The 25,660-nt window shown below is 48.4% G+C and overlaps 1 protein-coding gene and 1 non-coding gene across 5 annotated transcripts in view; one reads left to right on the top strand and one right to left on the bottom strand.

The window, feature by feature from the left end:
- Positions 1–25,660, bottom strand: part of LOC119443125 (diacylglycerol kinase eta-like) — a 307,015-nt gene that overhangs the window by 102,183 nt on the left and 179,172 nt on the right. For 3 of the 4 annotated variants that reach the window (XM_037708278.2, XM_049662589.1, XM_049662588.1), the window contains exons 2-3: positions 25,463–25,510; positions 13,143–13,205 (exon numbers count right to left, since the gene is read on the bottom strand). In XM_037708278.2, the coding sequence (XP_037564206.1) occupies positions 13,143–13,205; positions 25,463–25,510 (111 nt within the window). Of the gene's footprint in view, positions 1–13,142; positions 13,206–18,393; positions 18,489–25,462; positions 25,511–25,660 lie in introns of those variants that run through there. The other variant, XM_049662590.1, reaches the window with a different exon arrangement.
- Trnar-ucg (transfer RNA arginine (anticodon UCG)) lies at positions 4,460–4,532 on the top strand. The gene has a single exon. It is a non-coding gene; the product is annotated as a tRNA-Arg (tRNA).

Here is a 25,660-nt window from a genome sequence, read left to right as displayed (position 1 = left end):
CGGCGAGTAAGTCCTAGGGTGTGAGCCGCCTCGTTAACGGGAAGCGAGCTAGTGCGACATGGATCGTCCCGCGCCGTCGCTGGTCATTTTTTTAAATTTCTCCGTGGATATGCGACCCTTGGCGAAGTTAAAGACAGCGATCTTTGAGTCACTGATAATGAATTTTCATGTTGTCGATGCAATTGCCAATGCGATCGCTGCATCCTCTGCTGTTTCAGGGTTGTCTGTGGTGACGGTCCCGCTGACGAGTTGCCCCCTTTCCACCCCTCAGACATATCCATCTGACGTCCACATAGACCACGCCCTCCACGGCCTGATACGTGTGCTCGATATGACGAGCCCTAGCCTTCCGGCGCTCTTTGTGATACTCGGGGTACATGTTTTGGTATCGGGGGGTACGGACATCCTTCCTTAATTATTTGCTTAGGGATATTTTTGTTAGCACTGTGCTGTTCTTCGTATATCTATAGTGTATGTGTAGTTTGCTAAGTATGTGTTGTCCAGGTGGACTTAGTGTCAGCCTGTTGGTATATTGAGATATTGTGTGAGCCTCTATTAATTCGTCTAAAGTGTTATGTATACCTAACTCCATGGAAGAAGGAAAGCGCAGGGGAGGCCCCGGCCAGCACGGACGTGTTGAAGAAAGTGTGGCGGAAGTCACATGCTGTATTTCGCAAAGGAGCACTGGGACTAGTACCCCAAAACGTAAACGTCTGTCATAGCAACCATGCCCGTGAAGCTCTCGCTGCTGCTCTGGGCCTCTGAAAAGTGAGATAACATTTTTCCGTCGGTGTCTATCTCGCAGCACATTTTGTTCGCGAAAAAAGCTGACTTTAGAGTGTAACGTGTAAGCTTGAAAGTTGTGTTTTGGGTCTGTGAGTGCGAGTGTCAGCCAGCAACAGAGACAGTTGACGGCGTGGGTCTTCGTCGTCGTCTTCAACGTGCCACGGAAAAACACAGGAGCGCGTCTGCATCACTAAAACTGTTATAGACGTTTCGTAGGCTTCGTTTTGACGCACATCGGCAGCACACACTTGCGGCGGCTCGTCACAATGCAAGTTCAAAGCTCGCGCCTATCTGCTCCGGCGAGCTGATTGGAGGCGCAAAGGGGATGGCACACCAACATGGCTGCACTTCGGCTTCATAAACGTGACGTCAGGGCCTCTCCTATTTTGTTTCTTTCCTCCATGCCTAATCTGTCATTGGGTGCATAGTGAGGGGCACGCCGATCGCTTGCTTATATGCCCTCCTAATGAGGGCTTCAAGCTTCTTTTCTGCGGCTCCAAATATTAGGTAAGGTGCCGCACAGACGATACGGCTAATGACGAAGGCCTGCACCAGGCGAACCAGATTAGCCTCCCTCATGCCATACCGTCCATTGGCTATTCTCTTAATTAATCTTATTGTTTGGTGTGTGCTGTTCTTGAGGCCCTCCGTATTCCTCCCCTCCGACCAGCAGTAGCTCAGCTTTCTGCGACGAACAGCTAAGTTTCATCTCTGTAACGTAGCTCTCGACTGCCTTCACTGAGTGTTGTAATGTGCCCTCAATATCTGCCTCGCTGCCACCCGCCACCCAAAGAGTGACGTCGTCGGCATAGCGACCGTGACTGAGGCCCTGATTTTTTCACAAGCCGATCATTGCTACGTTAAACAGAAAATGGGATAAGACCGAGCCCTGCGGTGTACACCTACTTCATAACTTTATTTTCTGATCGAAGATCCCCGAGGGTGATTTTGGCAGTACGGTTCGAGAGAAAGTCCAGAATGTAGGTGTAGGCCGTATGGCCCACCCCCAAATCCCGGAGATTCTCCAGAACCGCACTGTGTTTTGTGTTATCAAAGGCTTTCGTGAGGTCCTCGCCCAAGATGGCTTTATGTCTTGTATCCCGGCCTCTAGCATCGGTGATCTGATGCTTAATTTGGAGCAGGACGTCTTGCGTTGAGAGCTGTGGTATGAACCCATTCCTAGAGAGAGGGTCCGCGGCCCTCCATGTAATTTTGGAGACGCGAAGGACTACGTGCTCCATCAACTTCCTGACACACAATGTTATAGAAATAGGCCGGAAACTTTCAATTTGGAGTTTCCTGCAAGGTTTCGGGACCATCACAACGTGTGCAGTTTCCCACTGCTGCGGTATTGATCCCTCTGCTCAGTACTTATTCATATATTTAGTGATGACCGTGATCGATTCAACATTGAAATTTCGTAGAATTTTGTTGGTGATACCATCTGACCCTGGCGCCCATTTTGTGCGTAACTGCATAATTTCCGCCCTCACTTCAGTCTCAGCAGTATCCTCATCTAAAGAGGGGTTCGCTTTACCTGTGTAGTATTTCTGTGTCTCTTTCTGTGCATTGCCAATATACCGACTTTTAATTTTGTTTAATATTTCCCCGGTGGCCCCCGAGTACTCATGTACGCTTTTGGTAAAGTTTTGTCCCTGAACTGTCTTAGTGTTGTGCGGGTCGAGACATCGAAGGAGATTCCACGTATTACTTAACCCCAGTTTGCCCTCTATGCTGCTGAAAGTGGATTCCCACTGTTGCCGGGATAATCAACTGGCGTGGGCCTCGATGTCCGTATCGAGCCTCGCAATTCTCCGTCTTGAATTGTGGTCCTGCCGTTGCTTCCTCCACCGTTCCTGTAGGCTGCTACGCGCTTGCCACAGACGGAGGAGTTTGCTATCGGTTGCCTCTAGAGCCGCTTCCTTGGGGGATGATCTCCTTAGCAACTTCCTTGACGGCTCTATGTAATTTTGAGGTCCACTCATCGATGTCGATGCTGGTGGACTCTTGCATGTGTCAGTGCCTTCGCCTTCGTGTTCAATCCGCCTAAAAGTGTCCCATTCTACAATTGCAAGCTTTCGCCCCTGCTATTTAGTGGGCCCTGTGTGTAGTGTAGTGGATATAACAAAATGGTCACTGCCCAAACATTCTTGCGTGTTAATCCACTGCAGCCGAGACCTATTCCAAGCAGTGTTGGAACAAGCACAACGCGCGGCAACCAGATGGGAGTACACTTCCAACGTACTTTTAGTGTTCCGGCATCGGCGCACCCATTTCATTTTGTAGCGAGAGCTACATTGGCCTTATTCTCGCCGTTTCGCTGTGGTCAGTGGCCGCACCGCGAGCTGAGCCGTTGCCTAGCAACCGCCGCAGCTGGCAGCGCCGTTTCGCGCGTCATCTGGCATGACGTCAGAGGAGGAGCCGGTGAAACCGCGAGCTGTGCCGTTGCCTAGCAACCGCCGGCGTTGCATCGCCGGAGGAGCCGGCGTTGCATCGTATATATAGACAATGCCTCCTAGTAAAGGAGGCATTGATATAGAAGGGGCGGCTCGGTGGGATTCGTCGGCAGATATGGAAAGTGAGTCGGAGCGACTGAAAGAAGCCGGGCTTCGTCGTCGGAACGAATCCAAGAGGAGGCAGCAAGCCGAGGAGACGGAGGAAGAACGAGGCACACACCTCGAGAAGCGTCGTAAGTACGAAGCGGCCAAGCGAGTGCATTCAGATGAGGATAGTTAGTCGTCTAGTTCGGATTCTCGTGCCAGGGCCGCGGATCAACGACGGAATGAAACCAGGAGGCAACGAGCTGCGGGGACAGATCGAACAGAGACGGCAGAGTAATGCAGCTCGGAGAGCGCCGTGCCTAGCCGCCGATACAACGCAGTTGGAGGACGTGAAGGCTCGCCGTGTGACGGACCATGTGATTCGGCTGGCTGAAAGTTCAAGTGCGACGCGCATGTTCCAAACGGACTGTACAGACAGTTTGAATTTGCGTGTGACGTTTGCGAAATACTTTGGCATAACCATACCTCTCGCTATGCACACCCAGGCATAAACTGAGTTAAGCCACAGCCACAACCCGGCGTCAAGTGAACGCGCCCGAAATAGGGGCGCGTCGGAAGCAGTGGCGAGGAAATGTCCGGCCCATTCACTTGACTATAGTGTAATGCCGTATGCAGAATGCCGTACGCAGAATGCTTGTTCTCCTGACTAAAAAAAAAAAAAAAAAAAAAAAAAAAAAAAAAAAAAAAAAAAAAAACCGAGCGGGTTTGATCCAGTGAACAGGAAGATTTTTCTTGAACTGCCAAGTTTGCTTTCCGTGCGCGAAACATGAAATTTTCACTCTCGCCGCGGCAGTTCGTCAACGCATATGGTGTTCCTTTCGCTCGAATGGAATCGTTGCTACCCCGCACGGGTTTCGTGCGCGTCCGCGCGGAGCGCCCCAACAGGGGCTGGGCTAAATGCTGGGCAGAAACGTCTGGCAGCCAACCGGTTCCTGTGACCAGAGGCATATGGCAACAAAAGAGTCCCTTTTTCTTTTTAGGTGGGGGAGGGGACATGCCCATAATAAGCGCGAAGCGAGGAATGCACGGCAGCTACGTTCCACTTCTGCCGACGGGGCATGCGCGTTGCTCCCCCCGATGCGTTACACCGATAATGCCGCCTCGTTCGTCCCGTCCGCGTGGCCTAATGGATAAGGCGTCTGACTTCGGATCAGAAGATTGCAGGTTCGAGTCCTGTCGCGGACGTAGTTTTTTTTTTTTTTTTTTTTCTCGCAGTTTTTTTTAATAAACTGCGAAAACTGCGACCGGAGAACATTTTCCTCACACCGGCAAATTTCCCTACATTTAATGACGGAGACGGCGGCGCAAAAGCTTCCTTTCGCAAAATTGCCTGTTGCCGATACTTGAGCTGGTTTATTCAGAGGCGGACAGGCACGAGCAATCGAAGCACATCATCAACTAGATATACAATCACTAACTTCTTAATTACTTCGTGGCACATAACTGCAGTTTACGAACTGTAGCCATTGAATTTGCAAGGCGTATCCACTAGGAATGAATTTCCAGAATGGTACCAGTTTGGAGTTACGCGCCATCACACGTTGTACCACTTGCTTCTTTAACGAAACGCTCCTTTATGCACTGAAGCACAAAAGTAACTGAAACGCCAATTTCGTCCCACACATTGGGAAATAAACTGGTGTCATCCTGGAGATGCATGTTAAGTGGATACGTCGTGCAACCTCACCGGCTATAAATCGTAAAGTGCCATATGTGCGTAAGGTATTTCATTAAGTTAATTTGTATTTTTTGCTAATTAGTTGAAGATATTTTTCGATTTTTCGGGATAGTAATGTCCACCTCTTTGAATAATACAGCTCCGAACAAAAATTACGTTATCTGCCACAGGCGATTTTTAAAATTCCGTAAAATTTGAGAATGAACACCCCTATATTATTGGGATGGCATTGCAAGTTTCGAATACAAAATCAAATAAAGACATTTGGGGTTTTACATGTCAAAACCGTGATCTGATTATGAGGCACGCCGTAGTGCCTCATAGGTATCGCGGCATAATTTGGACCACCTGGGGTTCTTTAACGTGCACCTAAATATGAGTAAACGGGTGTTCTTTCGCATTTCGCCCCCATGGAAATGCGGCCGCCGTGACTGGGTTTGATCCCGCGACCTCGTGCTTAGCAGCCCATGGAACACGTACCATAGCCAATAAGCAACCACGGCTGGTTACAAAATCGAATATTACACACTAATTGTGTATTCCTATTTGAAAAGTAACTATTCGGTATTTTCGAATATTCAGAATCAAATATTTCGCAAGAAACGACTGTTCAGGTCTTGTTACTGTTGCCCCTCATCAGAAATGAAGTGGCGACAAATTCGTTTTTTTTTTTGTTTTTTGTTTCACGGCTAAAGCCTACATGACAGTTAGATATTTTGCTTTTCTGTCATTCAGTGTTTTGGCAGTATATTGAAGCAGCAGTTTTATTTTTTGCACATTAATGTTTTCGTTGCAACGAGCCCTGTGTTCGATCCGATATGTCGGCGCGGTATTGCAGTGCTGCGGAATGAAACTACGGACGCATTTTACGGGAAATCGTTTACCGACGCTGCCGGGAAAAGTCCAGTCGGCGCGTTTTCATCGGCATAGCGTGTTATGGACGACGCATGACACGGCAAGCGTATACGGACGCGGAGCACATGCGCGCATAATCTGCGTCAGTTCAGCTGAGGCCGAGGGTTCGATTCCAGACCGCGGCGGTCGTGAATAGAAACACACCAACAAAGCGAGATTTGAACAATAACTGTTCTGACGGACTCGGTTGATTGAGTGATCCAAAGTGCCCGCATCAAAAGTACTGCCGTCGCAATTACCCAATCCGGTTATGAGGGACGAAATAGCAGGGTCAGGGAAACGGGACAAGGAAAGAAAAAATAGAATATAAAGAAAGGAACGAGGAAGACGAGAGAGAAGGCGAGTCGAGCCGAATTCTGTTCTCGGGAGGAAGAAACGCCCGACGCACACCGCGTCCCAAAGTGCAGCGTGGGCCGAGGTTACACGAGCGAGATGGGCGCCGGAAATGAGAAAAAATGCGAGACGCGCGCGCGGGAAAGAAGTGGGGCGGCGAAAGCAGTGACAACACACACCAACAAAGCGGGGTGGCGGGAAATCATTTGTCGCCACTATATCGTGCAAGAACAAATTCTCGAGAAGACGCAGCAAGTGAGAATCAGAAAGGGGGACATATCGCTGCGTACGCGTTTCTCGGCGCGCCTCGCAATATATAATATGCCTGCTGTGGTTGCCTCGAAGAGGAGCCGCTGACAACGCAGCGTAGAAGGGCAACTGCCTCGCTTGTCCTCGCCTTTTCTCTAGGCGCACATGCCTTTCCTTTCCACGCATTTCTTTCCTTGCAGCCGCACTGCTCGCTTTGGGGCAAGCGGGATCGTCCATTGTGGGTCGTCGCCAGATCTTCGAAAGCAGCGCTGAACGGCGGTCAAGCGGGAAGCCTTCTTTTCGATCGCGACGAGGGAACGTTCGCGGAAAACCATCTGCGCAGGGCCGATCCATTACGAGCTCGCTTTTTAAAAATTCGTTGGCGTATGCATACTAATCATGAGGGTACAACGCGCTGCACTCACCAGGAACGGCAAGGTCGTCGAACATAGAAACTCAATGACTTGTATAGATAACTCCGCGCAAGGAACTACATTTGGAAGGGCCCGCAGAAAGGAGGATAGAGAAAATAAAGACTGCTGTGGGTATGTGCCCCTTGTGCAGAAGAAACAACAACACGAAATAAAGAAGTAGTTCGCGCCGAATGTTCAGTCTTCCCCGCACAGCTTCTTACATACCAAAACACCGACAATGTGACTCACAAAAAAGCGAACCAAGTAGAGCGCGCGGAACTCACAAAACTTTTTTGACAACAAACCCCTCCCCCGGTTCCTTTTTCTTGACATTTCATCTTTCTCTTTTCTCCACTCAAAGGCCTAAAAAGAAGTGTCCGTTGAGTCCCACTTCAAAGGGCTCGAATGCAGGGGCGCAGCTAAAGCAACGTCTTTAAACAAGCGCGCTCTATGTTAACACACACGCACGTAAGCACACGCGTGATGCGGGCGGTGCATGTCGGTGAAGAGTACCGGCGTTTTCTCTGTCCGCTAACGAGCCCGGCGTAATTAAAATGATAAAACTCGACCACGGAAGCACACGCGTGATGATGGGCGGTGCATGTCGGTGACGAGTACCGCGTTTTCTCTGTCCGCTAACGAGCCCGGCGTAATTAAAATGATAAAACTCGACCAATACTGAGACGAAAACACAACAATTGAGATAAAAACATTAGAAGGAAAGCAGGTCACCTGGAAATCCGAGGACCAGCATCCCTTTTCGGGGAGTGTATGGAACCGGCGCTCCTGTATTGTAAGCCCAGTTTCGCCGGGTCTCGTCCACCCGCGAATATAGTTCGCGACCTGTACTTCCTTCAAAGGAGGTGCTTCCTCCGCGTATACTTTAGACACCGTCGCAGCCTCTCGTCTGCTTACACGTAACAACTCCTGCACGCCAGAACTCCTGTGCCGCTGTGCGCGTGCCTCTCGCGCACGGGCGAAGCAGCATAATACGTATGCAAATCGGCTCGCACAAAGGTACACGAACAAGCGTAACGTTTCTTTCTGACAGTTTTCTTTTACTGTTAACGTGCACGACGAGACGAGACCAGACCAGACAGACAGACAGACATCGTCATCATCAGTCTATTTTTATGTCCACTGCAGGACCAAGCCTCTCCCTGCGATCTCCAATTAGCCCTGTCTTGCGCTAGCTGATTCCAATTTCCACCTGCAAATTTCCTAATTTCATCACTCCTAGTTATCTGCCGTCCTCGATTGCGCTTCCCTTCTTTTGGCGCGCGCGCAGCACACACACACACACACACACACACACACACACACACACACACACACACACACACACACACACACACACACACACACACACACACACACACACACACACACACACACACACACACACACACACACACACACACACACACACACACACACACACACACACACACACACACACACACACACACACACACACACACACACACACACACACACACACACAGAAAGAAGCAGACGACATCTCGTTCCACAGTCGAAGCGCCTGCCTCACAGGCCATGGCTCCGCATAACATGGCCGCTAATTGGGGAGACGTGAAAGGGCTGCGCGTTATTTACGTGCCAAGAAACAATACCCCCCTCCCGCCTCTCTTGCAGCCGCGTAACGAGGTCACGCCGCCGCGCTCAATGCTGAGGGTACGACGACGGGGAACCAACTCTGCAGCCTTGCTTTCCTCCTCTCCTCAGTGGCGGAAGGATTTAGACGGGGCAGGACAGCGCGGGTTGTGTGCGAGCGCGGGAAGAAAGCACGAGTTTGCATAACGAAACTTTCGCCTTGAAGGCAACCTGCGTCACGAAGAGCTGCGGATGAGAAAAAAGTCCCGCGCGCAGGAAGTTTCCTGCACAGCTAACATCTGACGCGTGCGGGCCTCGTTATGACTTAACGCGCGGCTTTTCACACGACGCGATAACGAAATAAAAAAAGAAAAACTTAAGCGCCATCACGCGCGAAGGTGGGCAGAGCTTTATTTGTAGGAAAAGGCTGTCTTCGCGCTTCAGCCGGGAGAGACGGTAAACAAGACGCGTAACACGAGCTTGCCCTGCATACGGAGAAAAAAAAAAAAGTCTCAACAAAAGCTCACCAAGCGGCATCGAGCGGAAAGGGAACGCGAAGGAAGCAGGAGCGCGGGATGACTCTGCTGGGGATATAAATAGAAAGAAAGGACAAGTTTGTTAACGGTCCCGGTTGAAATCTTTCAATTTTTCGCTTCTTTCTCTTTTCGCTCTCAGAAGAATGCAGACTGAACAATTTTGTGTGATAATTTACCCCGCGTTAGGGAAAAAATAAAGAGGAATCAACAAAGTAAATCAGATACTTCGAAATTTGCTTCGACCGCTATTCCACTCTTTTCAGAGAGGAAGACACGAAGCGAAGCGTGCGCGCCTAAAACTTCTCGAACACTGCGGCTCGTCAGAATCGGACGTTCCTCCCGTCTGAATTGCGTGCTCGCGTTTTAACGACTTGTACGCAAGTGAATGCGCTGCACGAAGATATAGTGTAGCACGCGATGCCGACAACGAGAAGCCGCGTCTGTGCCAATGCGCATCTCAAAATCACGCGAAGCGAAAAAACAAGGGATATATGGCGTAAAACGCTAGATGAACAAGTGAGCTTACCTCTTCTTCCAAACCAAGTAGTGTTCTCTGAGACTGCAGTTGGCACGATAGTCAAAGCGCACTTTGTGCAAGCGTATGAAGGAGAAGGGGGGGGGGGGGGGGGGTCGACCTTAGCGAGAGAAAAATGTCCTCTTAGTACACCCATGCAACGGGAGAAGGCAGCGGAAAAAATATTTTTCCGATGTCCGCGCAAGCGCGTTTTGGCCCGTCACACTCACCATTCTGAAGTGGAGTCTTTTACATAATTATTTGATACGTATACATAATATGGATAAAAAGAGAGGCGTGAACATCCATAAAATAAGTTATTATTCAAATCTAGCTTTCTTGGTTTGTTAGTGTGTTGCTGCTATTCTGGAATCTTGCCTTAGCAGAACCTGTTGAATTCTTGCCTTAGCAGAACTTTATTTGCCAAGCCATATAGCACGCTCTCCATTTAGCGTCTAATCTGTGCGACGCGCAGATTATGCGCGTACGTGCTCCGCGCTCGTATACGCGTGTCACGCCATGCCACGTCATCTATAGAGTAGCGCGCTAGGCCTGTGGCCAGATAAGTGTCCGTCAAAGGACCTGGACTGGACTGGAAAAACTTTATTTAGGTCCTGCAGGACCCGCTTAGCGCGTAGCGGGACCTCTCTTTCATGCATTCAGATGCGAGTAAACGATGGAACACGACCTGTCGTTGTATTGTTGCCACGTCCGGCGCGGTCTTTTTCGGACATGTTAAGCCAGCTGGCTAGCTGAAGACCACCTTCCGAGGCTGATATCTTTTTTAGACTGTGGCCATAACACGCGTCGCTGGCTCAAAAAATCCACGCGGGCAATGCCGTGGTTCCTGAAGTGGGCTGGCCTCAGTGACTGCGGACGTACGTGATGTGCTTCCCTGCGTGCACCACGCGGTTCAGCGCTCACTTTCCCCTATGGGGGTAGCAAACGGAGGCATACCTCATTAACCTATAGCCTAAGCTCATGCCTAAGCAGCGACACTAAACTGGATAACGAACACGAATTCCAATCGCAAAGTAAGCCGGAAAGAAGAATGAATCGAAGGCGAGCGCATATCATTATTGTAACACGTTAAGTTGCCTTAAGCATCAAACCTGCACAAGTTCAATGTCATACGGACAAGTTTCTTTCTGATGCCTTTCTGTTTGCTAAAGTGATAGACGGAGCAGTGACGCGCTTGCCTTAATTTCCAGACGCCGCTTCCCATATTTATCGTATTATTATTATTATTATTATTATTATTATTATTATTATTATTATTATTATTATTATTATTATTATTATTATTATTGAATTTCGCAATCAATAGTGCATACGAGCGAAGGTCGGCTTACATTTGCATCTGGCAAAGTGCGCGGTGAAGTTACCCCGGCCAAGCGGACAACAAAGAAATCGGTTGAACAGACGAACACACACAAAGTGTAAAAGAACAGAACGGGGGAAGGGGGGGGGGGGGGGGCACGAATAAGCAAACGAACATATACACATAAAAAAAGAGCAACAGACTGAGGCGCAACAGACAGCCACAGATAAAAAAATAATACCGTAGGATCGTAAAATATGCAGGCAGCAGGCCCATATCACCGTTTTTAATCACGTTCCTGACGTCCCTAATGCAATGCCAGAGAGAAATAGAGAGAAGCAACAGCTTAGTTACGAAGAAAAAGAAAGGATGGAATTCGTTTACCGAACTCAAACACCGATGTTTACGTCGCAGACAGAAACGTTTGCAGCGGCAAAGGACTCCGTCCTCACACGGTGGCACCTGATGCGTGAACACTAGGCGCGTTATGTCAACAGAAACACGTGTGATTGCTACGGGACGAAAATTTAGCCGTATTGACAGGAAGGCAAGTGTTGCGCCGCCAGAAAACAAAATTATGAAAACCTCAAGAAGAGGTTATAACGACGTATCATAACACGCGCTGTGTCAGGTTAACAACAACACTGTAGTTGTACCGTCAAGAAGACATTGCTAACAGTAACCCCGAGCGTTTTATTTTAACGTTAACAGAATTAAAAAAAGAAAACGTCGTCCGTGGATAGCACAAATCTAGCTGGATTAATCGCATAGGCGGACATTACTTACACTGAAACTCAAAATGCCCAATTTGATAATAACGAAAATTTGACTAATTACATTAGCGCACATATTGCAATAGACGAATTGAAGCCAGTGATTTCACACGCCACATTCACTTGGAACGTATTCCGAAGTTTTGAGGTAAGCGTAGTCAAACTTTCGGTAAAAATGCGCTGTTGTTCCAAATATGTTTTGAGCAAAACGCTTTTTATGCACTGAAGCTCCAACATTACCGGAACTTTAAAGCATTTGGTCGCGAACATCGGGAACGCATACCTCGAAATTGGTGTCGATCATCCCCAGAATTTGTTAAAGTGCACATCACTTGCGAAATCACCGGCTTCAATTCGTAAATTGAAACATGTACTGTTTTATTAATTACTTTAAAAGTTAATAAGACAAAATTCCTACATTAGCCAAATATTGATTTTTATCTCTCGTGCAAAGAACGCACGCCACTGAGTAATGTAGCTCAAAAATTAGAATCGTGCTACATACCACGGGTGACTTAAAAATTATGATAACAAAATACAAAGAAAAAAAAAACCACCGCGCATATATAGCTGCCATATTATGACGACCTGTATGCAATCTGTTGAAACGTCATTTCCATATATTCAGCGGAAAACATTGATTGCTACTGCAGAAAATGAAGGCCAATCTCCGACCTATCGAACTTCGCGTCGAAACGTCACTGCCGGCTCGTCGATGTGACGTCACGAATTTCGAACTATTTTCTCGTATTTCGTCCATTTCGGCACAGCATGGGTCTCTCGTTCCGTTCGAATGCAGTGCCAGTTCTTGTATGCGAATAAAGGAATAACTAGACCCGAGCAGCGAAATGCACGACGGCACTGCGAACAGCCGGTGCGGGAACTTTAGGGTGGCGACGCCCTATTTTTTTTTTTTTTTTTTTTGCGCCTTCCCCGACCCCAGCAACGATAAAACGCTGCGCTTCACAGCGGACCCAGACGAGAGCATCCCGGCATTGAACAACCACGATTTTGACTGCAAGATGTTTGTACGTTCTAACACCGGCGTATATATACCCTCCAACGAGCAAGCGAGTTTTCAGTGCCGCTGCTGATGCAATAAAATGCTGCTGAGCAGAAAATGAGAGAAGATAACCGACAAAAATTTTGAAAAGCAACTGCTATGGTCAAGACAAACGGCGTGTACGTGAAGGGCTACGGAGGACGCACTGAAAGAGCCTAGCCGGCTCTATTTACTGTGTTTGTGCAATGCCAGTAAAGGTTGAGAGGAAAGTAACGTAGAAGCAATCGATTATTTTTGACTAAATCGTGAATTAGTTTCGTGGGGCCGTGATAGGTCACTGTAGTCAGTACACTTTTGAATGAAGTAATTGCAATTGTAATCGGTTATTTTTTTATTTTTCTGTAACGTGCACAAGTTCGATGCGCTGTCACCGAGAACTCACTCACCTTGGTGTCTTTTGCATAGTAGAGTTTCCGCGGCTTGAGTCGAAAGTATCGCTTCTTCCACCTCTGCAAAGGGAACAGTAGGGTAACAGTCACAACCAGAGAAAGTTGCAACGAGGTCAGCCCCCACAGGCTGTGCACGCACGCCGTTATACGGACGAAACACGACGCGCTTGCGGGCAGTGCCACTGAACGGTTGGTATGGCGCCTTTCGTAAGAGCGGCTTGAATGCAAGGTTTCTGACAAATGCACGCTGAAGTATAGGGGGCGTGAGCTTATCAAAAGACTCGATGTTATGCTTGCCTGCGAGCTTTCTTTGGCGTACGTCTGCGAAGGTTCTTATCTGCGTATTTTTTTTAATTGCTCAAACAGTTCTTTCCCGAGGAAACTATTGAAACATACAACAATGTGTATGAAAAACTATGACTCTTCGCTTTCGAAAGTGAACGAATGCGAATGCGTTGACAAGGTATATAGTGGTATATTGAAACAAGGTATATTATTATTGATTGACATCCTTTCTCAGAAGCATTTCGATGTTAATATCTAGCCACCCGAAAACATCGCTCCACAGAAAAAAAAAATCACCGCATATCCACGAAGTGAATGATGATGAGTGGGCGAAGCACCGGGGGATCATTCGGGTAACCGTGAATACCCCATATATATATATACTGAACATGTGTACAGTATATACAGCGCTTATATAGCCCTTGTGCACCGCAGCACTTCTAGCGGTCTCCATGCAAACCAGAGCTACGGACGGACAACGGACGACGAGGGACAAGGCTCGGCCCTAAGGTGCTTCGCCCCTAAAACAAAATTGCCTTTCGAGTGTCACGCACAGCGCTTGCATGCTTGCAACGCCACAGTCTATATAGACCCGCCGGTGCACGCGAGAAGTGGCGGCTAAATGCCTCGCCGTACGTGCGTCGAGGTGCATAGCATGTTAAGTCTCGCAACAAATGATTGAAGACCTTAGCCGACAAAGTCTAGGAACTGATCTGAAGAATACTATTGCGGGATGTGCTACGTTCAATAGTTGAGCAAGACAACGAGAATTCGTGATTGACAATCAGTATTCGGAACCTGTGCAAGAGTAAGTCTATCTAGGCGGATTAGACACCCTTACCATGAGAAGGAAATCTACAGAAGGATAAAAACGTGTCGGAAGGTATACGGCAGGCACTGCCAAGTAATGTACAACAGCTTATAGCTATTCTTGAAAAGAAAAGTGAACAATCATTGGATTCTACCGATGCTAACGTATAGGTCGGAAACTTGGAGCGTAACAATGAAGCTTGAGAAAACGTTACGGACCACGCAGCGAGCGATGGAAAATGACAGGAAAACAACTTTGTGGATTAGAGAGCTAACGCGGGTAGCCGGTTTTCTTTTGCGATAGTAGTTATACGGAGGCGCCGTTGGCGTCGTCGTCGGCGTTATATCCCGTCATCGACAGCGCATTCGCCGCGCGCGCAGAGAAGCAGGTCTCCAGAGACGCAAATGGCGTTTGGCTGCAAAAACGACGAAGCCAGGTGGACTCAATCGGCTCGGTGGTGGAGCCAGGCCAGCGTTATGTCATCGGCTACGGGCAGGACCAACAGGAGGCGTTGGCACGCGACCCCTGTTCGCACACATATACAGTCGGCGCCCAAACGTGCCCAGCGCCGCTGGCTGGCTCCGGAGCGCCGTTCCCGCGCTGTATACACAAGGGTGACGCCGACTGTGCACAAGTACACCGCTCTGCTGACCTGCTGCGCGCACGCACTGATCTGATCGGACAGTAAACGTCGAGCTAACTTCATCGCATATACACTTCACTGGGCATAGCGACTAAACGCCGAGGGTTTCCCGTCGGCATCGCACCATCGTGATGCGACACCTGCCACGCGTTGTGAGACGCCTGGTTCCTTCTGCCAACCAGTATAGTCGGTATAATTGGCTCGCGTACTGCGTCCCACCAACACGTCGCAACACCGCCAGAGGAGGATCGGGCGCGGCCAAACCTTGTAATCGCTGTAGATGCATTGCTCTTCCGACTGAACTGACACACTTGACTATAGTTATGAGGAAGAAACAGTTGGGCAGCAAACGCTTTTATAGGGGTGGTTAGTTGGCGTGACTTTGCATGTGCGTACGGCTCGAGCAGACGGATGAGACTCGTTGGTGTTGCATGTTATGTGACTTACACCGGGACAAGGACAGGAAACGAAGAAGACAAGCAACGAGGCAGCACACCATATCTTTCATTGTTCTGTCTCCGTCTGCTCGCGCTTGAACGCACTTGTAGAGTTTGGCAGGTCACGTAACGACCGATATGGGCGCAGATGTGATGAAACCAGGAAATTGGCATACATAGAATAGTGTCAGTTGGCGCTATAGACAAAAGCAGTCGGAAATCTCTGGGAGCTGGAGGCCTTCGTCCTAAATTCAAAGATAAATTCTGGGGCTTTACGTGCCAATACCACGATATGATTATGAGATACATCGTAGTGGGGGACTCAGAACCAATCTGACCACCTGGCGTTCTTTAACATCCACCCAATCAATGCACGGCAGCCGGGCGTTTTTGCATTTCGCCCACATCGACATGCGGCCGCCGCGACCGGGATTCGATCCCGCGCTCTCAGGCTTATCAGCGCAACCCCAAAGCCACTACGCCACCACGGGGGGTAGGCCTTCGTCGTGCGACGGACATAATATAGGCGGATGAATTCTGTTATTTAAACGGAACAGTCGCAGTGCACCGGAGATGTATTCCGTAAGAGTCCACCTAGTGGACATTTCGACTGTTGCTGAAGTGATGATTGGCTGTGGCGCCTGGCTCCCGCTGAAGCACACCCCAGCCCAGCCAATCAGAACTTCAACAGCAGACGAAATGGACACGTCCACTAGGTGGACTCTTACGGAATACTTCCCCTGGTTAACACACCCGACTCGTAACCGGAAAGCTACGAGTTAGAGGCCCGTCCAAGGCACAAAAAGATACAGAGGCACTTAAGTCTCCTTACGTGCATTGAATGCGAAAGCATTACGATTATCCCACGCGATACTTTTCACTTGGTCATGCGCTCGAATTGGGCGAAGTCAATTTTGAGGGCGGGCCACGTACCAAACTTCGGGGATATGAGTCAAGTCAATTTTGGGAGGGGGCCAGGTCGGTTTCAATTGACATTGAAACGTGACGTCATCGCTTGGTCACGTGGGTTTTGGTACCATCCGATGTTAAAGCCAGACGGGCGCCAGATTTTCCGCTTCGTGAAGCACATTTGCTTTCGAATTAAAAAGGGCGTCTTCCTGCTCAGCGGCGTTTTCTTGTGACGCACCGATCGAGCGACTGACCGAAAGAAAGAAGTTAGGAATTGCGCGAAGGTCCATTAGTGATTTGCGAATATCTATCACCCTTAAAGGACTGGAAAAAGAGACGAACAGACGGACAGACATTTCGAGGCAGTTAGGACGTTCGTATATTTCCCCGTCAACATTGTGCGTCCCGCCGAGGTGCGATTAACGGAAGTCGACGGCCGCTGAAATAAAAGCCCGAGAGGAGACGCGGTGGAAGCACAAGTGACAGCGTTGCTCGGCAACGACGTCCGTGAACACAGCCATGTTTTCGAAGCGACCAACGGATGCACCCTAGCGCCTTTCTTGCGCGCGTGCCATTTCCTTAAATCCGCTCTTAATCAATGGCATCGGGTCGGCCTCAGTTGTTCCTAACACATCGCGCGCCGAGGGACGTCTTCCGCTCCGAAGTCTGGATACAGGCGCCGCTTTGCCATGTTGTTGGCCTTGGCCCCTACGGGTCCAACCCATTACCACAAATGCGTTCCCTCGCTGAGTCGTGGATAACGGCCTATTACACACAAACGAGAAATAAATAGAAGCCGTATTGCAGGAGAAATTAGAGCCATTATAGGTTTTCTTCTTCGGAGCAGCCGGCGTCTTCTTTCGAGTTGGGGCCGCCTCGAATAGTGAGACAAAGAAGCGCCGATTTCTCCGATGCCAGAGAACGATAAGGCTAATGCGCGCGAGGCATTGTGAGCGAAGCTTTCGCAATAAGCTAACATCTTCGGCAATCGTAGGGTGTCGCACGGCCATTTGCGACCATCCGCGTTGCGATCCTAAGCCCAAGACAAAAAGAAGCGAAAACCGGATCGCAATTGTATTAGTGAAGCCGGATCACTAAAGACAGTAATGTCAATCCTGAACACATTTTACATGAATGTGGTAAAATTTTTTAGTGGTAATGAGTTAATCACTAAAGACAGTAATGTCAATCCTGAACACATTTTACACGAATGTGGTACAAGGAAACAGAGCGAGGCTAAATATAAATATAAAAACAAATGTTATCACCGGCAAGAACCGGAGAATAGTCAAGACATCTGAACACAATATTATCGCCACTTGTGATCACCCTAATGATTTTTTTCTTTTTCTTTTTGAGCAGCCGAGCTAAAGCTAGCCCAGCAAAAGCTGATGCTAGCTCCGATTTCGGGACACAGAAAACAAGAAGCACAGTTTGGTCATTTGTTGGAACGAGGCGATGGAAGATGGCGTGACGTCGTACCGTTGAAACGCAATGTGGGGATACGCAGTGGGACGGCGCGATAAAGGAAAACTGACGACTTGCCCCCGTATTAGGAAATGCGCCTTAAATTGAAGCCATGACTTGACTCGGTCAAGCCACGCACACGATGAAGCCTGATGTGAACGATCCGCAAGAAACGCAATGAGCATCTTGGGCTCGATCACGTCAGGTGTTATCTTGTGCCGGACTTGACCGAGTCAAGTCGTGGCTCAAAGTTAAGGCGCATTTCTGAATACAAGGGTTCGAGGCAGCGTTATATTGGGAGCTTTTATCTAAATACATGCGTACGGAGAAATCGTTTATGGCATCCACAGAACCAAGTTTGATAATTTTTTTTTGGCATTTAGAAAACAAGGTTAAAGCCTGCCGAGTGTTGGGAGCTGAGATTCTATTCGGGCCTTGATTTTTAAAAATAAAGTTACTAGAAGATTCTGAAACTTAATCATCAAGTTCGCAATCTTTTACTCCGCAATAACAAACACTATCACATTTATGCAAGTTGTAGCTATCAGGACGTCAAAAGCAGACAAGATCAATATATTATACACATTAAATTACAAATATATTTCTTAATAGCACTTTTGCGAATCTCATGTAAAATGCAATTTCACGCAAACCGTAAACTAATGCGCCATATTTTTCGGCTTTATACGAACTCACAGGTACAGTTGACAAAATTGTGATCTCTCTTTCAAATCTCGTCCATCATAGCATGTGTAAGGTGGCGGCGAAGTCTTGCAATGAAGCCAAGAAAATACTTTCGCCGGAAATACTTTCATGGCGTGATTTATTGGTATTGCGGTGTTCTCTGTAGTAAAAAAAACGGATAAAAGTAAGGTAAACATTCAGATGTTAAGTAAACTCCGGCTATTTTTTCACAGATTATGGTGTGAAATTTACAAGAAAAAGTACACATCACTGCTGGTGAACCACGCCAACAGCGGCAAAGCTTGCTGCGTGCGTGCATCGGCAGTGTTGGTAGGCGCTCAAAGCGAGTCGCAACAACGAAACTTGGACAATTAGCAAAACTGAGGTTACTGAAATGAATGAATGAATGAATGAATGAATGAATGAATGAATGAATTAAGAAAAAAAAAAAAGAACAGAGAACACACACACACACACACACGGCACAAATAGTCAGATTACTCCTCTGAAGTTGGCTTCGCTGGAGTAAAGATATCACGAAGGTGAAAGCAGCTTGCCGTGCCGGCGGCTATTCCGAACGCATGATTCACATCGTACTTGACAATGAGCAAAACGAGAACACGGTGAAAGCAGGACATAGTACTTGAGGAGCACACGGTCGATAGAAACAAAAGGCTACCAATTAAAGGAACACATTTGCTACTTTCCCAATTTCAGCCAATTTTTCGATGCCGGGTAAGAAAAGAATCGCTTCGTAATGACGGCTGCCGACAGTCAACTTTTCGGCCTTGACATCAGGAGGCCCGTGCGAGTGTGCGTACTAACTACATTCCAGGACCCAAAGAAGTGGAGGTGCGATCTGAACGGTGAAAATTGGGCGAGAATAAGATTCAAAGAAAAGCGTCTGCAGATAATTCGCATAGGATCAGCGCAAGAGAGAGAGAGCGAGAGAGATAGAAACGAAGAGGGAAAGATAAGAAGGTTAACCAAGTACGTGCCCGGTTGGCTACCCTACACTTGGGGAGGGGGAAATGGAAAGAATAGATAAGAAGGTGCGATAAAAATAATAAAGAGCCAGTCATTCGCAGAGGAATCTCCACTGTGACAAGCGTTCGTTCAATCCAATGGCCTTCAACAAGTGCAGAAGGGCTTTTGTGGGTATGCAAGAATTCACAGGCCATGGTCCCAGGATTTTTTCCTCCAAGACCGCTCTGATATCTAACAGGTTGAGTTTAGCTTGTAGAGTAGGTCGACGAGCGTCAAAGGATGGTCAGTGACACAGAAGGCGCTCTAGAGTATCATCGCATCCCCATAAGTTGCATGCCGCACTGTAGGCGATTCCTATTAGGAATGAATAGGAATTTGTAAATGCGACGCCCAACCACACGCGACACAGTAAAGTTGTTTCGCGACGGGAAAGTCCAGGTGGCAGGCGAAGTCTCAAGTTAGGGTCGAGAGAGTGCAACCGTGAGTGGGTGAAACCCGGTGAATTCCATCGTAGAAGTGTGATGTGGCGAGCAAGTGACGGAAGCTGCCACGCAGCATCCGTTCTTGAAAGTGGTAAAGTCACCCGCTGATGTTTTACAGCGTAAGCTGTTGTGGGCTCATTCCAATAACCGTTTCGGTTCGCGATGGTGTCCGCCACCGCCGCCATTGGTGACCGTAACCGCTATCACCGGAAATGCGAAAAAAAGTACCCGGTCCCCGCTGGGATCAAACCCAGGCCCGCTGCGCAGGAGTTGGATACTTTACCACTGAGCCACGCAAGCGCTTGCTATCAGGCAGCGGAAAAATTCCCTATAAACGCGCCCTAGATAGGCACGCAGGCGCAGACGACGACATGCGATTCAGACGAGGCGCGCAATCAACGCGATCCCGAGCGTCCGCCGGTATGGTGGCGCCATCTAGTTAAGGCGCCTGCAAACGCAGCGTGCCCGACATGTAAGTTGCATATAGCAGTTGCATGCTGCATGTAACCGGACCTGTTTAACTCAAGCAGGCTAGGTGACTATTTGTCACCAGCCCGTTTTGAAAATTCAAATAAACAATCATCATTATCATCAACAACATACCGTATCACGGGTCAAGGGATGCGAAATGTGCGCCACGTATTCTGGATACCTCTTCGGTACACGTTATGGCGTCTCCTCGCAAGGTACGAACCGCTGCTGAAGAAGCGAATCGTAGAGCTATACGTGCGCGGCTACAACCAGGCATCATCGGGCTCAGCAGACTGCTGTGCAGAGCGCATTACAAGCCGCAGCTCGCCGTCGATGCCGGGCGGACAGTGCAGATCGTTCTCGTCAAAACGAGGCGAAGAGACTGTGCCGCTAAGGACCCTGTTGGGCGTGGTGCCGAAATTGGAGCTACTCTTGAGCCGCTCCACCAGCTTACACTGTGTCTGTGCTGCGTGTGCTGCGCATGCCTGTGACTTTTTGATGAGCGGAGCGGGCAGCTTCATCTGCGCTGTCGTTGCCGACAATTCCGCAGTGGCTCGGCAACCATTGAAATACAATGTCATGCCCTTTCTCTTGCGCGTGATGATGAGCGTGCCTTATTTCTTACACTAGCTGCGCGCGTAAAGCATTACGTAGGGTGAACTGCAGAGATTGTAGGGCTGCTTTCGGATCACAGAAAATCGCTACACGATTTGGTGGCTGCTGGAGCACGTAATTCAGTGCAGCTTGAAGAGCCGCAACTCCTGCTGCTGTCGACGGGGTATTGTGAGAGTGTTTAAAGTGCAAAGAGACGGCGTCCGGTGGAACAACTACTGCTTCGGTAGAGCTTTTGGAATTGGTGGAACCGTTCGTGTAAATGTGTGTGCGGCCAAATAAGAGTCGTTTAGGAGAAGCAGAGACAACTGCTTCAGGGCTAGCGGTGACAGGTCTGCCTTCTTAACTATCCGAGGAACTGAGAGGGACACGTAAACTTGCTGGAGAAACCACGATGCCGATGTTGGGCGTTTCGCAGGCTTGAAGCCAGATGGTATCGAATCATGGTGTTTCGTCACAATACCACAGAACGTTGCCTGTGGTCTTCGCGCTGGCAAACCGGCTAAATGGTGGGATGGTAGCGGTGAAAGGTGTCAAATGTGCCCTCTTAGCGTCTCAACGACGATTTGAGTGGTGATCAGGTGCTCATGTGCAGCTGTCGGAGAACATCTTCGGAGGCCAAGACATATCCGAAGTGCTTCGGTTTGTACGCTCTGTAGTGCAAGGAGATTGGTCTTCAATGTGTTGGACAAGACAGGAAGACTGCATCGCAGAAATTCGAGAAAAAGTGCCGTGTATAGCTGGAGCGCACGATTTTCCAGCTACGAATTTAAACATATTTTCAATACAAATGAGTTTTTTTCGTCATGTATAGGAGACATGGGGACCTCAGGTAAGAAGACCACGACCCACAGTAACGCCTAGGAACCTGTGAGTTTTCTTATATGCAATTGACTGGCCCTCGATATACACCGGGTAGAAAGGCATCAGTTTTCGTGTAAACGACACTAGTGCACATTTTTCTGTAGATATCGTCAGTCCTTGCCGGCGAAGATATGCCGCTGTCAGGGTTGCCGCTTTCTGTATTCTGGCGCGCACTTGTGGTCGTATCACGCCAGACGTCCAGATGCAAATATAATCGGCGTAGAGCGAGACATAGCCGTCTGCAGTGGCGTTTCGGCTAGCCCGCCTAGGGCAAGATTGAAGAGGGTCTGGCTCAACACTCCGCCTTATGGGACATCACGCCTGGAGATATACCTATTTGTCGGACCACCTTCTGTAAGGACAAACACAGACCTCCTTGACAGATAGCTCCTCATCCATCTAAAGACGGCCTCCAAGTTCTGCAGCCTCAAGAGCATGGAGAATGGCTTCGTGGGTTACGTTGTCGTAGGCACCTTTTACGTCTAAGAAGAGTGCCATAGAGAGACACTTCATAGCTTTTTGTTGCTGCACGGAGGTCACAAGATCAATGACATTATCAATTGAAGACCGTCCACGTAGAAAACCAGCCATATAGCATCAGGGTAAATGTCATAGTACTGGAGGTACCATTCTATACGTGTCAGCAACATCCTCTCCATCACCTTACCGATGCAACTCGTAAGTGCAATGGGCTTGTACGATGTAAGGTCCAGCTTCCCAGGCTTCAGAAGAGGCACCAGTCGGCGACACTTCCAAACGTCGGGGACTATGCCGTCCATGCCAAAATTGACTGACTATATCCAGAAGACAGCATTGTGCTGTTGAACCAAGTCACCCCATTGGAATCGGGTGATTACGACCGCCTGCACGTAGAAAAAACCGTTTGAAATTCTTCCACAGAGAAAGTCACTTCCATACTTTGATCTCTCGCGACAGGAACGCCATGTAGTGAGAAGACAGCCAGTAGAACGAAGTTGTCAGTAATATTTGTACTAAAATCACCAGAGACCTCAAGCTCTGGACGACTTTGATGTAGAGCCAGCGCTGTTAAGGGACGATGCTATTGTGGAAGTGAGCGAAGACCCTGAATAATTCTCCACACGGGGGATAACGAATTGCGAGGGTCCAGCGATTCGCAGAAGGTATTCCGTAGTTGTTCCTGAAGTTTGTTCATTTGACGCTGAACTTTCTTCTGAATGCCTCGGAATTCCCTCTGGTCACAAATGGTTTTAGTACGCCTATATCGTTGCTCGACCGCCCCGGCGGATCGCCCGAAGCCTTTCCAATTATTGGTCGAAATCTGTGAGCCTTGTAGATATTGTATACGTTCGCGTAGAAGCCTGCGCTTGTATACGATCATGTCTTCAAGGGGCTCGGGATGTTCATGTCTGTACTTGCCCTTAATAGATATTCGGTACGCTTGCCAGTCAATCTGTCTTGAGAGCACAGGGGAGAGAGAACTGTCAAGGCCTCTGATAGTTACGCACGTAGAAATAGGGTCGATGTCGTGAGTTTCAATGTGTAAGAACCATTGAACTTTGGAACTTAAACTATGCGAAACTAGTGTCAAGTCCAAACAGCTACTGTAAGTCACTCCTCAGATATCGGGCTGCCATCGTTCAAAACGCTCAGTCGATGCTCAGCAGCGAGAACAACTAGACTCGCGCCTCATTGATTTGTCCTGAAGCTTCCCCAGAGTGGACGTTGCACGTTAAAGTCACCCATGATTATCCAAGGGCCTGGAGTACTTGTTAGTCTGTCGTTTAGTCTCTGTCGACCAAGTCGACGAGACGGGGATATGTAGGCGCCTATCAGTGTGAATGAAACCTTTTTTAACGCAGAGACAAACGTATTGATTGAGCGCAAGACATTCTCAACGAGCTCCGCCGCTCACAAGGGTGGCAAGGGCACAGAACGAAAACCCCAGCGACGACCGACGAGCGGATCGCGCCGAAGCTGAACGAGGTAGGTAAACACTCGACACAACCCCTGCGCCGGAGGTAATGAACCGTCCTGCGGAGGCGAGTGAATCGACAAGGGGCGAGCGCGAAAAAAAAAAAAAAAATAGTACGTGCCCGCATAGGAGAGCTAGATATCTCTCTCTCTCTCTCTCTCTCTCATTCAGAAGCTCGCTCTTCCTTCGGCAACTTGCTACGTATAGGAACCTTCCATTTCAGTGATTGCTCTTTCTAGCGGAGAACCTTCTGGCAGATCCTTCTGCTGGAGAAATACATCGAGAACGGCCTCCGCTGAGAGCGAACCCCTCAAGGGCTCACGAAAGAGTGCCAAATTACATAGTTGTGCACCAAATAATAATGCAATAGGATGGTAAACACGCGGATAGTATTGAGCCGCTCGGTATGGGACCAATGACAGAAACATTCACGCGTTCGGTTTATTTCAATGACCAAATATCAGCACCCAGATCAGTTCATACCAGAAAAAAGAAATTGAATGAGAAATGAACACCTTTGAAGAACACATTATGATTTCAAGCGGCCCCTCAGTGTACAACTACAATATCTCAAAAAGGCAACAAAGAGTGTACGAAATTATTTCTAATCAAAATTACGAAAAATAAATGCGAGTAAACAGCTAGCATGTTATTTTTACCACCCAGCTGGTTATTCTGCACCCAAATCGGCGATGAAGCAAACTTTTTTTTTTGGTCACCGGTTAGCATGTTATTTTAGATATTTATATTCATGTTTGATCGTTCAAAGAACTTAAGTTCGACTCCTGCCGTTTTCGAGCACCACAATTCGCAAACAACTTATACAAAAAAAAGAAAAAAAATTTCTGGGGTTTAACGTGCCAAAACCGCGGTATGATTATGATGCACGCCGTAGTGGGGAACTCCGGAATAATTTTGACCACCTGGTGTTCTTGAGCGTGCATACAATGCACGGTTCACCGCCATCGAAATGCGGCCGGAGCAGCCGGGATTCCCGCGACATCGGGCTTTGCAGCGCAACACCAAAGCGAATAAGGAACCACGACGGGTACAACTTACACAATCATACGCTAATTGCGTGTTCGGATCCACAGTACAGCTAGGCTTTGCGCCAATATTCAGGCAGAAAGCATATCGTCGCCCCGAGGGCACATTGATGAAGCGTAACCGGAGATGTTTCTTCGCGCAGTTTTAACATTTTGCAGAATTTAAGAGCTTGCCAGAATAATGTAAATTTTACAATGAGGGCTTAATTCCGAAAGCATAGAGGCCGGTTGGCTCAAGAGAGAGGATAGATTCCGAACTTCGCAGAAGTCTAATGCTTTATAACAAAACCACCAACCAGGCAACGGCATTTTCGCAAAACTATCGCTTTGCGAATTAGGCTGCGAGCTTGATCACTTTACAGTGTATAAACTGCATAGACGAAGGTAGATCAGAGCCTTTTGAATCGTTCACTCATTCGCCTGTCTGTTGGCTCTGGTCGATGAAGTCATGTCAAGTTGCAACCCCGGTATAAGTTACAGCACAAATCATTGGTTGCAACATGTAAAATAATCGAACTGGCTCTACTCCAGTCCCAGGGGTCATCTTCCGTAGTGGCATGTGCTCTTTCACTCCGGATTCTTTCACTCTGGAACTCCACGACATAGTCAAATGTTGTCAGGGGATTCTTTGACGACAAAGCATAGAAAATCAGTCGGTCGCTTACCTGGAATGAACTTGTCTGTTTCAGTAGGCATCCCTCCTTCACGCATACCTGCAAAACAGAACGAGAAGAAAGCAGGTTAGACGAAACTGACCAAGTTATTCAACACGACTGCGGGGTTAAGCCAACGGCATTCGATGGATTTCCTCGGGGAGTTACGAGGCAAGTTCTCGCGAACCCGAAAATAAAAAAAGAACACGT

Source organism: Dermacentor silvarum, chromosome 2, assembly GCF_013339745.2.
Source record: "Dermacentor silvarum isolate Dsil-2018 chromosome 2, BIME_Dsil_1.4, whole genome shotgun sequence".
Taxonomy (NCBI): domain Eukaryota; kingdom Metazoa; phylum Arthropoda; class Arachnida; order Ixodida; family Ixodidae; genus Dermacentor; species Dermacentor silvarum.
Note: the sequence above shows the minus strand (reverse complement) of the source record. Positions and strands in the feature narration are given on the sequence as shown.